Here is a 17201-nt window from a genome sequence, read left to right as displayed (position 1 = left end):
GTATGTGATATATGTTTTATTATATTTTTACAACATATTGAATATAAAGCTACATTAATTTTCCACTTCTAGCAATCGTCTGCGTTTATTTAATTTGTTTTATTTTATATAAAGCAAAGAAAACAATGGACCCTTTATACAGCAGAGGGCGACATTGCTCCCCTTTCAGGACCACATGTATAGTACAGTATGTAATATGTAATGTTTTTTTTGTTGGTTTGTTTGTTTTTTTTTTTTACAAAATATTGAATATAAAGCTACATTAATTTCCCCCCCACTTCTGGCAATCGTCTGTGTTTATTTAAGTTGTTTTATTTTATATAAAGTACGATTACAGTACAGTACTTTGTTTGCCGTCTTCCGGAAGTGAACGTGCGATGACGTTGCACGCTTCCAATTTGGCCACGCCTCTCTTTGTAACTGTGGAAACCGGTGAGGTTGAGGAGGGGGGTGTATATTAGTAGCTGAAGGGCACGCATCTAGCTGGCAAAGGTTAGCCAGCTTGCTAGCCCAACACTGAGGGCTTCACTGTCTGCGGTATCGAATACTGTTCCGGTGGGACGAGGAGCAGGCTACAGTTTGATAAATAACATCCTCAGGTATGTTCTGTACATCTTGGAAATTTCTTCACGAATGCGCGTCCTCGTCTAGAATCTTCCACTTTTCAGCGCATTTAAGTTTTAACGTTAGCCAACAACATGTCGTGTTTTTGTCATCCATCTAGACTTGACACATTCCTTTAATACGTTTTTACTCTGCCAGCCAACCTCCCGGTAGTGTTAGGGACACGCTAAAGATCAAGGGTATGTTGCAACATTAACAGGTACGTCAACGTTACGGTTAGCTTCACAAAAAAACATGTCCTGACCGGCTCAACAATCCCCCCCAGACTTAAGCACTACTAATACCACTCATTCCACGCAGGGAAAAAGTCATTTCCAGTCTTCACAGAGAAATAAGGAGTTTGTGTGTTACTCTGACACATCAGTTTAAAAAGCATAGGATCCGGGTGCATCCTAAATTCAGCAAATCTTCCAAGACTGCTTTGTATTTAGCTTTTTTTGTGATACCGCCACAGAAGGATACCTGTATTGACTAACGGGATCTGTAGAGTTTATCATACAAGGGGAAATGCGCCTAAAAAGTTACTGTTCTGGCTACTCAGTAGAATATGGTAGCAAGTAAGCAATAATAATTGTAATAGAAGAACACAATGTACACCACAAATTTAGCTGTGTTCAGTTTTTATGGGAGAAGACATCACTGAAGGTTACCAGTGGTGGCAAAGAGGAAAAGTGTGATGATGACCATAGAACCGGAGATGCAACAAAAGTGGTACATAAATCTGTTGTGACTGCTCAGTACAACATAGCTACATCAACAGTAAACAAATAATAATAGAATTACGGATTGTACACTACAAATTATCGCCTTAGAAAGACACCAGTGATGGCAAAGAGTGTGATGATATCCATAGAACCAAAAATTCACATGTTTCTGTCCTGGCTACTCAACACCAATAACAACAACAACAATAATAATAGGGGAACCCAATGTACAGCACAAATTGAGCTGTGTTTAGTCTTTATGTCAGATGTCACCACAGAGGGATGGCAGTGATGGAAGAATGGAAAAGTGTAACGATAACCATAGAACCCAAAATTCACACGGTTCTTTCCTAGCTACTCAACAACAAGAATAATTATAGAGGAACCCGATGTACACGACAAATTGAACTGTGTCTTTATGCGAGATATCACCACAGAGAGATGCCAATGATGGCAAAGAAGCAAAGTGTGACGGTAGCTACAGAGCTGGAAATACACATCTCCTGGCTAATCAACAACATCAGCAATAGCAATAATAGAGGAACCCAATGTAGACCACAAATTGAGCTGTGTTTAGTCTTTATGTGAGATGCCACGACGGAAGGGTACCAGTGGTGGCAAAGAGGGAAAGTCTCATGATAACCGTAGAATGGGAATTTCAAGAAAAAAAATTCTGTCTTTTCTATTCAGCACAATATGGCTACATCAACAATTATAATACGGCAGCAGAACGTACTCCTCAAACTGAGCTGTGTTTAGCCTTTATAAGAAGCAGTTCACATTTTATTTTGTCTATAACTTCAGGCATTTCATGTTAATAAGTTTTCTTATTACTCAAATATTGATCTTCTCTATCCAAACACTTTTGGCCTAGATTGTGGTAATGTTGACGAGCATTTGTTTCCCATCCTTCTCACATTGGCCTGGTATTTTGGGACTGATTGGCACTGATTGGCACGTGTAAAAGTGTCAGCAGAGTAATTACATTATCTGACTAAATCTCATACACCGCTCACATTTCAGCATGCATTTTATTATATCTTCCCAAGGGGCAAAACTATAGAAATGAAACTTGGATGTACTTTAGAGTAGTCAGTGTACGCCAGGGGTCACCAACGTTTTTTCTTGCGAGAGCTACTTTTAGAAAATGAAAATGGCCACGAGCTACTCATTTTTGTAGAAATGATTTTCAAACCTTATTTCAACCCAAACAAATCAAATATGCTTGTTTTACCAAAACATTCACAAAATGCTGGTATCCACAACTCACATTTTATGTTTCACAATACATTTCTTTCTAGTGTTCTCACATTATTAACTGAAAACCTGAATGAAAAGCAGGCCTGCGGGCGGCACCTCATGTGGTCGTGGGGGGCTACCTGGTGCCCGCGGGCACCGTGTTGGTGGCCCCTGGTGTACGCCTTGAAAGCAGTGTTGATTTACTGGCCTCTGTCCTCTGGCAACACAAGTGAGTACTCCTAACAGGGTTTCCCTGAAGATTCTTCGAAGCTGTGGTGGTAGGCTGCATGAGAGGGTGGGCTACCGCCCCTGTGTCGTGCCGCTGCTGCGTCAGCAACAAATTTCATGACTTATTTATTTGTTAACTTATGTAACTTTTTTCAACAACCAGCAGAACATGAACGGAGAACATTGCAAAACTGTTAATTCAATGGCAAAGTTGCTGAGAGCGCTTTAAACTGTCGTGCCTCCTTTTGTTACCTGACCTATTTAGTCCAATATTACTGCGTGACTAGTACAAAATTACCCAATTTTGCAAACTACTAGCTTACAAGCTACTTGTTTGAGACCCCTGTGATAGCATCGCTATCTTAAAGCTGGACACACTACATGTTTATGTTGCACAACTTCGACACACAACTAGTGTTTTGAAGACAAGCCATAAATTAATGATGATAACTAGAGAGCAAGATTGTTAAGCGACACTTTAAAAAACAAGTTAGTATGTACCCCATGAATGCCAGAGAGGCAGTGAGAACCAGGCAAAATGTCTAAACGAAGATGCTAGAAAGTGGAATGAGATTGAAACGTAAGCAATCGCACACGCTGGCATACTGTAGATAGGCTTAGTGTGTAACAAGCTGTCATCAATTGGCTACACATTTTACGGACTAGTTTTCATTCACTTGATAATACGAAACAACGTCTTTCTGGTCACATATGCGCAAGTACTGTACCAACAGGGCAGACAGGCGATTCCGGTGCATGTTTATCAAAAGAAAGTGCAGTGAAACATTTTTATCCGTCCAGCCATCCATTTTCTATGCCGCTTATCCTCATTAGGGCCGCGGGGATATGCTGCAGCCTAGCCCAGCTGACTTTGAGCGAGAGGTGGGGTACACTCTGGACTGGTCATCAGCCAATGGCAGGGCACATATAGCCAAACAACCATTCACTCTCACATTCATACCTATGGACAATTTGGAATTGAAACATTTTTATGATATTTTAAATTGTTATCAAACTAACTGTGGTCAATATGTGTGTAAATAATAAGCTATATATGTATCTATATACCATATATATCCAGACATACAATTTATTACTTAACATTGTTTTCAACAAAAAAAAAAAATAAATTTTTAAGCTGTGGCGACTTTTATTTTGTCGTGGCGCTGCGCCATGATTAATTACATTTAGCGGAAACCCTGGTGAACTTGTCTGAATTGTGTTCTTGGTGTGAATATTTAATATGAGCACTTACTTTTATGTGCTGCCTTAATCCTCTTGGGCATGGAATTCACTAGAGCTACGGGAATCCTCTTCCACTCCTCCATGATGACATCACTGGTGGAATTCCTCCCTCCCTCCACTTGAGGATGCAACAAAGGGCTCAATTGGATCCACTCCATTATTGCAATCACCTTAATCTTCAGCTTTTTTGGCAAGGCATTAGTTATCTTGGAGGTGTGTTTGGGCTCGTTAGCATGTTGGAAAACTGCCTTGCAATCCATTTTCCCAGGCGAAGGGATCATGCTCTGCTTCACAGTATCGCACTACACAATGGAATCCATCTTTTCCCTCAATGAACCGCAGCTCCTCAGTACTGGCAAGTCTTATGCAGCCCTAAACAATGACTCTACTGCCACCATGCTTGTCTGTAGGCAAGTCACAATTATGTTGGTACTTTTAGATACAAGCTGTACACAGACTACTCTAAAGTATATCCAAGTTTTTCTATATTATTAGGCCTTGGGAACATACAGTAAAATGCTAGCTGAAGTACTCACTTTTGTGAGATGTACCGTGAGTGCAGGAAAGAAGCTGTGCTGAAACAAAAGTTCTGCATGTAGAAGATGGTCTCAAACAAATTGAGGTGGTCTGTGCAATGTCCTGTCTGTTTCTCTGCAGGTTGCCGTAGGAGTCTTTGTTAAGGAACGTGTACACGCTTTGGCTCCAAGCGTCCTTTGGCAATCCTGCACACGCTCTGCAGGCACACACACTCAAATGTTGCACAATCCAAAACCTTCAAACACTCTTGCGGCCACTGCAAACACAGTTACAGAATAACTCCAACCCTCACCTTCAACGCACACACACACATCCACCACTTATCCCTCTTTTTGGAGTTGGCTGTTCATTTTCTTGTCGTCACACTGAGGAATTCATCTGGATCATTTTTGCTGATCAAACCTGCAAAAAGCATAATGGACAGAATCTGTTTTTTACCATCAGGCAGTTGCAGGTGTGGCGGTGTGCCCTCAATAAATGTATACTGTAGGTACTTTGTGACTGATGAAAATATGGATGCTTTATATTCCCATCTAGGGAGATAATAACAGTTTAACTGGACAAAGTTATCTAGAGAAGCAGTAATGGAAGAACAGGCAGCTTCAGAGAAGAAGCCAATGGAAGATGCGAACAATGTCACAAGTGAGACAGAGGATGCGGAGGAAGCAGTGGACGAGGACACGCGTATGCAGATCCCCATGCACCGCTGGGTGATGCACGGAGCGGTGATGTTTGGCCGGGAGTTCTGCTACGCCATGGAAACTGCCTTGGTAACACCAGTGCTTCTCCAGATAGGTAAGAAATTAAATAATAAAATTTCCAAGGTTCATCACTCCATTTAAACGAGTGGCCCCTCAAGTTATGCGAGTTGACTAGATGCACAGTCACGTGACTGCATCAAAACACATCAATTATTATGAATTAAAAGTAACCTAAGTAAACAAGTATGGTTCCTTGCAGGCTAAGAGAGCAGATGATTAAATAGGAGATGCTACTTAAAGGACCCACTGATTGGCTTTAGAACATTATTGTGGATGTAGGACCCCCATCAAAAATTGTAATTGTAATTAACTGCTGGGTAAAAGTAGAATTTTCTTTTTTTTCCCTTCGTGTTTTTCCATTTTATTGGCTGTTTTTGTCACATTAAAATATTCTTTCCCTGACACTCAGCTAGGATATCAAGTCAAATCAGTGCCACATTGTCCCCAGAGATTCTCCTTCGCGTCACATCTACTTCTACAGTTGGAGGGTAAACACCCTTGTCGAATGTTGTTTAAAAGCAGATGTTTACTCTTGCGTCAATGCATGTGAAACGTTCTGTTGCTTACCAGGTAACTGTGATCTCAGTTTTTCTTGGTAAAAGTCAAAACAGGCTGATGTCTCAAACAAGTTTATTACATAATCAATGTACTGATATATTGCAGCAAATGGTTTAACAATTAAAAGCCCATGCAACAGCCATAAGGGTGGAGAGTAGTCCTGGCATAACATGTGTTGCAACACGATGTCACGTAACCTGCATGCCCAGCAATAGCTGGCTATGAGCTATGTCAATGGCAAACCGGACAAAGGCATTTTTTCCTGGTATGTCAAGAATGTCCAGCACAGCACATTTCCATCTCACCGTCTTTCCCCGTGTTAGCAATATTGGGAGAAAGATTAGGTTTAAAATGGAAGGGGCCTTTACCTTTTCTAAGGATACAGCTTTGCAATGTTATGCAAAATCTGCAGGAATCCACGGAATGCGGATGCAGTTAGTTTCTTTGTTGTCTTGGGCTTTTCCTTTATTGTAGTGTAATGTACCTTTAGGCCCACGACAGGCAATAAAAATGCTTTTGTTAGCGATGTCATCGTCAGAAATAGGATGTGGTCTGGATATGACTTGATTGTGGCAATTATGGGAATACAGATGGTCCGCCGTCATTAGCCATTCAGCATTCAGGGTCCCGCAAATTTTGGTTTTGTGTAAAATAAAATTGAGTAATTTTATTCATTTTTTTTCTCTAGAAATAGGATGTTTTTTTCTGTGGTAAAAACATATCTCGCTCATCACAAGCCAGTACCGTAAATTCCGATGTGTAAGCCGCACCCACTAAATTTAGAGGAAAAAACAGATTTGTACATATATAAGTTGCACTGGACTATAAGCCATGTGTCCATGTCATAAAATGGCATACTGTGGCGTGCACGAGTCCGCGAGGACCAGGCAGCTTTATTTCACAGAAACCAATCATGAGCTATGAAACGATGAACGACGAGCTTGTCCACCCATTGGAAAATTGTAGGTCATTACTCACTATAGCAGTCTGACTCACGGTGTCATCTTACCATCAACACTGAACTCATCACACAGCAACTTAACACTCAAAAGGTATACTATATAAATATACAAACATGTACCGATACAAGTTTTTAAAATGGGGAAAAAAAACATTTTAAAGTTTCCCATATTGCATTACGTCTGAGCAAAGCATTTCCTAGGAGGACAAGCAGCATAGAAAATGTATCGATGGCACTGCAATACCGCCACTGTCCACCAGAGGAGGCCAGAGGGAGGCTGACATCATTGCAGTGCCCCAGTCAATGCGTTGCACAACTTTGTGTCACAAAATAGACATTTTTTAATGGGCATATCCATTACTTTTCTGGTGGTTCCGGAAAGTAACCCCTGTGAAAAGTTTAGTTTTAGTATTGTTAGTTTTAAAATTTTTTATTGGGAGAATCTCAGAATTTTCTGAACTCCTCTTTCCATGCCAATGTTGCATTGATTAATGCCCATATGATTCGCCATACTGTAGTAGAAATGTGCATCGGTGTAGCTCAATTTCCCTTAGCTGACCTGATGTTGTCTTCACAGGACATCAAACTACTTTCAATTTGCATCAGTTGCTTCAAGAAGCAATTGATCAACAACTAATTTCACACAAATTACATAATCAATTATTATGCCCTTCTCTCAGAGGCAAGTTAGGCTTTGCGTGCAATCCTTGAATTGGTGCACAGTCCATGTCCTGTTGGCAGTAAATGAATGAATCTGAGTCTAACTCAAAATTTTCCAAAAAACACATTTTCTTAAATACCATAACTTAAAATTTTCCCTAAAACACATTTTCTTAACTACCATAAGGTTTTCATTTGTGCAAAAGTGCAGCTCAAAACAAAACAGTACACTCTTAAGCGTCTTTGTTTGGCCTCTACCATGTTGTGCAAGTGTGGCTACACACGTTGACTTAAGAGAGGAGACCTCAGCGGAGGAAGGCAGCGTGGGTAACATGTTCTTCCCGTGAGAACCAGCCAGCTGACTGGCTTGGAATCCAATAGAGATGAAAACAAAGCTCCACTTCTCTAGAAGGGATGGAAAATTTTGTTTTTGTTGTTTTGCTGGCATGAATGTGCTCACTTCTAAATCTACCAGTGTGAGCACAGTGCATATGGAAGTCTCATCATGTTCACGCTTCTGCCTGATTGGTTGGTCTTTCTGTGCTATTGACAGGTCACTTCAAAGTTATTGCTTAGCTCAGTGTATCATTAACTGCACTTTGGTTTGTGCTTTGCTTTACAGAAACAGATTTATAGGTAACATGTCACAAAATGATTTTTCTCGCCTCAAATGGCTGACTCTGTTTAAGTTAATGCATGACACGAATCGTTGAAATAGGATTTGTTCCAAGATAACAGCACAAAGTTGCGTCATAAAGAAGTGATTCACTAAAAACCTAAACTTTGATTGAAATACCAAGGATGCTACTATTGAATATTGCTGCCCTGTGATGGAGACTGGAATTGCAGACAAGGTTCTGTTGTCAATTTCAACCGTCCTATGACTTTCTCCTTGAATGAATCTATTGTATTGTGTGTATTTCAGGCCTTCCTGAGCAATATTACAGTCTAACATGGTTCCTCAGTCCTATCCTGGGTCTCTTCTTCACACCTGTGATGGGCTCAGCCAGTGACCGCTGTACGCTGCCTTGGGGCCGCAGGAGACCGTTCATACTAGCCCTGTGTGTTGGTGTACTGCTGGGTATGGCGTTGTTTTTAAACGGATCATTAATAGGTGAGTGAAGAGTTTATTGGTTGAAAACCTCACTTCCGTGTGGATTGTCCCCAGGGTGATCATTTCTGGGCTGTGTTTTTTCAGGCCTTTCCATCGGTGATCGTGTGGGAAGACAGCCAATAGGCATTGTTCTCACAGTTTTAGGAGTGGTGGTACTTGACTTCTGTGCTGATGCATGCGATGGCCCCATCAGAGCTTACCTTCTGGATGTAGCAGACACAGAGGAGCAAGATATGGCGCTAAATATCCATGCCTTTTCCGCAGGTAACGTTTACATGCATGACAGAACATCCTAATTGGATGTCTATTGTGTCTTTTAAGCATTGTCCATCGTTGGATTGACTTGAAATTTCTCACTAAGGTCAGTGTGGTCTCCAAAACACCCACTGTAACTTTAGGGCAGGGGTGTCTAAAGTGCAGCTCAGGGACCATTTACAGCCCACAACTGTTTTTTTTTTTTTATTGGCCCTTGGCACGTTCTAAAAATACAATTAAACAAGAATACGCTTTGTTGCCGATAACTGATAGCTGAGATGCAAGCTGAATCTAAAAACATCTCAGCATATCTACATGGGTTAGTTTAAAATATGTAAAAGTAGCTCCGGCATCTTTTTGATTTTTCAGTATGCGGCCCTCGGTGGAAAAAGTTTGGACACCCCTGCTTTTCGGTGTTCAGCCGTATCATCACGACATTTTGTACACACCTTTAGGGTACTGACAAGCACATGTTTGTAAAATTTGAGCAAGATTGGTTAAAAAAACATGGCCGCCATGAAGCAAAATGTATTTGCTGTGGCATGGGTGGGACTTCGTGACCTAGCATCGTCCCAATGAGCGACCAGTTGTGATTTATGTATTATATTGTATCAAAGGGCCATGCTTTGTATCCCGGCTGACCAGGTACTATCAATAGTAACCCATAGTACCTGGTAGTACATACTTTGGCTTTGGAAAGGCATCAATGACAAGTAGAACCTACCATGCAGTGGAAAAGGAAATACTGTATTATATAAACAATGCAGCTATCTTGTATGTGTGTCCTCTCCAGGTCTTGGCGGCGCTATTGGCTACATGCTAGGCGGTCTCGACTGGACCGGCACAGCTCTGGGTCAAGCTTTTAAGTCACAGCAGCAAGTGCTTTTCCTTTTTGCAGCCATCATCTTCATCACCTCTGTCATACTGCACATGTTTAGTATCCCTGAGAGGCGCTTTGGGCCATCTCTGCAGCATAAAGCCACAAGAAGGGAATCGAGCAGCCAATTGTCCTCCAGACCTGTTAGCCACATACCACCTCTTCTGGACATAATCACAGAGGAGGACACCTCTTGCAGAGAGGATGACCAATCAGATCATGAGCCCAGGGAAATGGAATTCCTGGTTATGGAGCGAGTGCGTAGCAAAAGTGATTCAGTCTTAGCCATGCCAGACACTACAATCAAGCTGGATCCTGATCTAGACCCGGCAGTCCAGCTTTTTTTGCCAGAGGTACACCATGTTTTACCTGAAATCCAGGAAGGTCCACAAGATTCATTCAAACCTTCAGACCAGGGTACTAGTAGCACACCCAAACTTACAGATGGGATGGTGGTTGTGCATTCTGGAGATTCAGCTTTTTCTGAGCTCAATGGTCACACAAATAGTCCATCCTCTCAGGGCTCACATATGAAACCAAAGGTGAAATAGATCTCTCAAGTCTGTTTACTTTGTTGTTAGCATTACTTAATCCCTTTTCCTTTTTTGCGCAGACCAAGCTGTCCAATGGCCTCAATGCAGGCACTGAGCGCTGCAATTCAAACAAAAGCCACACCTCCAATAAGCCTGCCACCCGCCTTCTCAGCGCCTCTACTTCGCCGCGGCCACACAAGCACACATTCTACCGACAAGTAATTTTCAAAATGTCTTTCAAAGAGAATCATTGATATCAAAAATAGACTGACGTTCAAATGTGTTTCTTTGTTTAGCCCTCTTTCACGTTCTCTTATTATGGACGAGTGGGCTCGCAGCGGCACAGACTGCGACGGACAACCACCTCAAGCCCTCAGCCCATCACCACTTCACGCAGTCTGAACGATCTGAGCGATCTGCAGCGGCGAGAAGACAGGAGGGACTTTCAGCTTTCCACGAGCAGTATGTCTGAGGCCTCCAGCAGCGACACGGAGTCTGACAAGGGCACAACTGTACGACTGCTGTGGCTGTCCATGTTGAAGGTTAGTACCACTGCAGTATGTCTTTAAATCAGGGGTGTCCGAACTTTTTCCACGAGAGCCACATACTGAAAAATGAAAGGATGCAAGGGCCACTTTGATATTTTTTAAAGATGCTAAGAAGCTCTATATATTTCTAGAAAAAAATGCATGTCTGATTTGTGATATAGGTGAAAAAGCCTATTATTAGTATCAACTTCCCTCTTTGTTTTATTTTATTTTATTTTATTTTTTTTTACTTGTTCAATTGTATTTTTAGAATATGCCACGGCCCATAAAAAACAGCCGTGGGCCACAAATTACTCCCAGGCTGCACTCTGGAAACCCGTGCTTTAAATATTCATTCCAAAGAAGTTGTTGTAGATAAACACTGTTTTTTTAAAATAATAACAGTTCCTGCTCTTGTGCTTTACATTCTGCAGATGCCAAAGCAGCTGTGGAGGCTGTGTGTGTGTCACCTGGTCACATGGTTCTCCTATATAGCGGAAGCTGTCTTCTACACCGATTTTATGGGACAAGTCATCTACCATGGGGACCCCCAGGTACACACACAAACTTGTTGGTCGTTTCCACTGGACTGCAAGTAGAGCGCAGCCCTTTGCCATGGCCAAACAAATTAAAAATGTCTGCTTGCGTTGACAACTCATGACACGCTATGTAACTCTGTTCCACCCATGCGCTGTAGGTGGCACTAATGCACATTACCAACACTTAATGATAAAAAAAAAATGGTTCCATTCTTTTCCTGTTGTCTCACATAAATGGCATTTTAATGTTCACCGATCAACCAACTGTAGTGTTTCTAGGTTCACCTCTTTAGGTGCCATACAGTGATATTGTATGGATTTATTTTTTGGTACCCTCACAGCTTTTGACATTGGAAATGCGAACGATCCTTCCCTGAAAATAACTTTTTTACTATTGTTTTTCCAGGCACCAGTCAATTCCACAGAGTTCCAGAATTATAACAGTGGAGTCCAAATGGGATGTTGGGGACTTGTGGTCTATGCTGCCACTGCTGCTGTCAGCTCAGGTAATAACACGATTGTCAGATTAAGCATTTCAACACTACTACTTCATAAAATGATCTCCAAAAATTATCTCCAAAATTCCTTCTAAAAACTGCAGCCATCCTTCAGAAATACCTGGATAATTTTGACCTGAGCATCAAAGTCATCTACATTGTTGGCACACTGGGCTTCTCCATAGGTCAGAAACAATGAAAGTGTAGCAACATGTTTTTAAAATCAGCTTCTTAGGTGTATCATGTGTCTGTACCTTTCCATTTCTAACTTTAGGAACCGCCGTGATGGCTATCTTCCCGAATGTGTACGTTGCAATGGTGATGATCAGCAGCATGGGCGTCAGCTCCATGAGCATGTCTTACTGTCCGTACGCCTTACTGGGACAGTACCACGAAATCAAAGAGGTATTCACACCTGCCAAGAACAGAATTAAACAGAATTTACAAATGGAAGTCACATCTCCTCTGCTGTTTCATTCCTCAGTACATCCACCACAGTCCGGCCAATACGAGAAGAGGTTTTGGTATTGACTGTGCTATCTTAACATGCCAGGTGAGTCCATTTAGCCACTAGCTAACTCTGCTATTGTTGAAATGACCCAATGAGCACAATGGACTGAACCTCTGAAGTCAAACCCTGAGCTTGTACAATGTGGAGAGCAACCCCGAAAAGCTGCACATAGCTACCATCATGTCTGATTCCACATCAGTACTTATTATTTTTAAGCCTTAATATTGTCAGTGCCTCACTCATTTTTACACTTGTATAACAGTTAAGAATGACGAAATTGTCTGTTTAATGAATAATTATGATGCACACATTGACCCTGAAATAGATTATTTCCATATTACCTTTACTTCCTACGCAAGTTCAGTGCAAAACTTGGGAGCAATGAGCTATTTTTGACGACTGATTTTGCAGTAGGTCCTTTAAAAAAAAAAAAAAAAAAAAAACAGCAACGCATGCTTGTCTAATAAGGATCTTTGACTAGTGTTGTTGTAGTTAGGTCCTTTAAAAAACAACAGAGTGATTCTCTCATAAAGGGGATCCTTGAGCAGTTTTTTAGCCAGTAGGCCCTTAATCATGTTTTTCTGTACAGAAATGCCTTGTTTATTGTGGTTAATTGGTTCCAGACCCGACTGTGATAAGTGAATTACCACGAAGTAGGATTGCTTATTTACAGTATAAATAGAACATTTTCGTAGGTAGAGCATAGAAAACCTTATTGAAATGCGGTTTTAGCTTTATTACAGCTCTCTAGACTTGAAATAACACACCTATAGTCACCTTTACACTCGTATTACCCAATAAATAACAATAGAAAATAAGACATAAATATGACATAATGTACTCACACATTAGCATTGACAGTGTACTTCCTGTAGTGGCTATTGTCATCAATGCTGTTTGTGGTTAAGGAAAGACTCACGATGCATTTCACTCGCTTTATTAACAAGCAGAGAACACATATGCATGAATATTCACACAGGAGCTGCTGTTGGCCACAACTCATGCCAGCCACCCACTCAGCTAAATACAGGCAACTCTAGCTAGCTGACGTCACACACGTCACTTCCAGGGCCCCGCCTCTTAAAGGTGCATACAAGTCAGATATTACACTACAGGTTATGGCGTCTGAATGCCTTATATTTGTATTTTCATTCATTTAGACGTTCTTGTGCTAGAAAATGCTAATTTAGAATACATACAGTTTGCTTAAATATAGGGCAGCGGCTGTATAGAGCCCATGTGATGGCAACAACAGCGTGTGCTAACATGTTAAGCATGGAGTAGGAGTGAGTGTTCACCACAAGTTTGACATGGTGGCACAGAAACGTGGAAGTTTAATATGACCAACCTCATCATGCATCTGAAGCAGCATTACACGAGAAAGTCCTATGGGACGACAAAAAGTCCTTAGTTGTAAACCAAAAAATGACCAGCCCCTGTCGATGGTGAGTAAGGTCGGAATAATAATGTTGACCAGTAGAGGGCACTGTGTGACTGCGGATAAAAGTTGTACAGCACTACAAGGCTTGTTATTATCCAAGACCCACAGAACAAAGCTGTGCTATTAATGTCTTACGCTTGTTTTTAATATTTTATTTTTTATACGGCAGTGTCATTACAGCTTTAGTTCATCAGAAAGTGATGGGAAGTGACGATGGTCGTCCCAAGCAGGAGAGCTAGGCTCAGTGCTAGCTGTGAGTTTCGAGAGAGTTGGGAAGTGTGTTTATGTTGGCGTGGATGTAAAGTCCTGCAGTGTTCTCCGCTGTTAATAAAGCCATTAAAGTGCATCGGCGACGTGAGTCTCTCCTTCCCCACAACAAGCTGCATTACAGTATTGACCAGTGCACACCAGGAAATAAACGGTGTCACTTGTTACAGGCATTGCCTGGACGGCTGTGTAGTGGGGCTTGTACAACCGAACTCAGTTTTGCTCCCGCTGCTTTTTAAAAACATATGCTAGCATGGTTTTAGTGTGCAGGCAGTATTGTATTGTAGCGTCGCTAGGAGCACGTCCTGTTCCCAGCCTACTTTGTGGTAATGTATTGGGGCAAATAGCTATAGCAACCAGGAAATAGCAAGCTCAAAAAAGACGGCTTTTTTATGTGGAACAACTGAGAGTTTGTGTGGATCTTGTGAATGATTGTGACTGAGCTAGGACTCAGTAATTAAAGTCTACACACGACGGCTTCAATGATTGAAAAACTAAACTTTTTCGTGCATGAAGCTTCTACTTGCATCGGTAATTTGGCCGCTATATGCGGTCAGATATTGACCAAGGGAGACAAAATGGGTGGCCGCTGGCCGCGTTGCACAGGTGACTGCTATACACAGGGTCTATAACATGTAAATTTGCTGCGGGGGATTTTTCAGTGGCTGCTATAGGTAGGTGGCCGTTCTATAAAGGTGGCCGCTAAGACAGGTTTGACTGTATATATATATTTTAATAATAGGTCGTATTCAACCACAAAACAACAGTTTATTTATTATTTTTCAAAAAAACAGCGATAGAGTGAGGGCCTGATGTTCAAACCGTGATGTAGCGAGAGACAACTGTATTCATTTCCTTTTTTACTTTATATATCAGTAACATTTGGGGCCGTTTTTAACCTGGTGCTCACCTATAACGGCTTCATGTCTTATTTTCTCTGTTTTCAGGTCTACATAAGCCAGATTCTTGTTGCGTCAGCGCTTGGAGCCGTCATTCAGGCAGTGGGTACCGTGCGAGTCATCCCGATGGTGGCCTCTGGCAGCTCCTTCCTCGCATTCCTCGCTGCCTGTTTCCTCGTCATTTACCCAGATGAGGAGCCCGACAAGGACCGGGACTCGGCCCGCTTGTCAATTGAGCTTGACCAGAAAGGAGGAAAGATTGGCGACAGATCGTCTCTGCAGAAGCTGACAGTCAGAGGTAGTCTGAAGAACAGGAAGAGCGTGAACAATGAGAAAATGTTGTAGAGAGCATGATTTGTCAGGATGGATTTGCACACATTTCTCGCATGTTGTGTGGGGAGTGTTCTGCTTGTCTCATTGCTACCTCAGCCCAAACAGGCTAATGTGGGCTCCATTTGAACAAGGCTAGCAGAAAGTTTGAAAAGAAACCTACTAAGGGGAAGCACAGATAGCACTTTGTGTCTCATTTCTCACCTGACGATTGCTGCAGTATTACTTGTACACAATGCCTTTTAACTGCTTCCTGGACAATCACAGTGCTGTACAAGTGTCACTTTGGCTTCCTCTGGCATTACCTGTTGGCTAACCAGCAATGTGTTCCAAGTCAGGCTCATGGAATACCTATCCTCTTAATTTCTGAACTAATTATTGTTTGACCATGATCTCATGGAAAGCATTTATTTACACAGTAACTTTATGTGCCATCTGTTTTATTATTTGATGTATGCTACATTGCTGAGAAACTCTTTCATACTATGACTCCAGTGGCATTTAACTGCAATGTGAAATGATACGCTATGCCATACAATAAGCCAGTTACTTGTTTCCCCGCACATAAATGTCTTAACTACACTCGTTTTATTCCTCACATCCTCAAGGGATCCTCCTGTGAATGTTAAAGTTGTGACCTTTGTTGAAGGGGGCTGATTTGTTTTACCTCCCATCGTGAATTTGAATCATATTTCTGGATTAACATCAACATAGTAACCAGGCTTAACATCCAGCCTGAAGAGTCAACAAGAGTCTTCAACACCAAGAAATATGCAACATGAAGTTGCCAATCTCTCCTTCTATGCAGTCTAATAAGGCCAAATGTTAGTGGAAGTGCCTTTGAGTTCAGAAGAGTCAGAATGGCAGCATGGTTGGTGTTCAAATTCTAATAATGTGGTTTTTGCAGCCAGCTTTCCTCAGCGTTCGACTCAGGATATAACGCCACTCACCTTGTTTTGTGTCACCAAAGGTCCTACGTTTTTTCTACTAGGGTACTACTGGATACATCAGCATTTTGTTATGTAACTGCTGTAATTGTAGTCTTTAAAGTTCAGCATCCACAGGGTGTTTGCGTTAAAAATAATAATAGGTAAGACTTAAAAAAAAACAAATGATTTGTACCTGTATCCTGTTCTGTTTGAGTTAGAAGTTGATCACCAGTGTTTTTGATTGGTTTCTTTATGCTGCTGTACAGATTTTTATATATAAAAAAAATTTTTAGTTAATGATTAAAAAACTGTTGAATCCAGTCATAGCTGTGGGTCACTTGTCAAATTATTTCAGTTTTGCTCAGATTGAATCCATTCTTTACTAGCTACAGCTATATTTGATTAACTTTTTGTTTATTTTATGTTATGTTTTACTTTTTGTGATAACGCAATCTGTTGGAAATGTATATTGACAATTTTAATTTACCTCATCTTCAAAATGAAGAATAGCAAACATATTTATACTAATGTTTTTTACACAAGTTGAAATGTCTGCATTCCTGAATATAATACGAAAAATGCACAAAGTATTAACGGTTAGCATTTAGATGTTTAATAATGTAAAACGCCATCTGGCAACCTGCAAACTGAACGGTTGTACAATCACAACCTTGGATGCGCACGTCCTCTGCTGGTTACTAGCCGTAATAGCAGGAAGCTAATTAATACGTCACATTATAGCTGAATCTTCGTCCACGTGGGTTGTGTTCAAGTGCAGCTCGAAAAGTTCTGAGTCAATCGTTCGTCCATTAGACCAAAACATAAAATAAATGTTACTAACTTTCATTCTTCATAAATAAATGTAAAAACAAACGTACCACACGTGTACTGTTCAATGACAGTAACAAATAAAACTAACAGTAATTATTGACTGCGTGCGATTTAGTGATGCGTTTGTAGTCTCC

General features: G+C 41.2%; 1 protein-coding gene across 1 annotated transcript; it reads left to right on the top strand.

Moving 5' to 3' along the window:
* Positions 1-438: 438 nt before the first annotated feature.
* Positions 439-16496, top strand: slc45a4b (solute carrier family 45 member 4b). Its single transcript, XM_054781649.1, has 14 exons — positions 439-599; positions 4698-5031; positions 5115-5372; positions 8443-8631; positions 8716-8895; positions 9680-10305; positions 10377-10514; positions 10593-10838; positions 11258-11377; positions 11769-11868; positions 11964-12044; positions 12134-12264; positions 12344-12412; positions 15026-16496. Exons 3-14 carry the CDS (start codon positions 5162-5164, stop codon positions 15320-15322), a joined length of 2388 nt encoding a protein of 795 aa, XP_054637624.1. The 5' UTR covers positions 439-599; positions 4698-5031; positions 5115-5161; the 3' UTR covers positions 15323-16496.
* The last annotated feature ends 705 nt before the right edge of the window (positions 16497-17201 follow it).

Source organism: Dunckerocampus dactyliophorus, chromosome 7, assembly GCF_027744805.1.
Source record: "Dunckerocampus dactyliophorus isolate RoL2022-P2 chromosome 7, RoL_Ddac_1.1, whole genome shotgun sequence".
Taxonomy (NCBI): Eukaryota; Metazoa; Chordata; class Actinopteri; order Syngnathiformes; family Syngnathidae; genus Dunckerocampus; species Dunckerocampus dactyliophorus.
The sequence above is the reverse complement of the archived record's forward strand: the minus strand, read 5'-3'. Positions and strand labels throughout refer to the sequence as shown.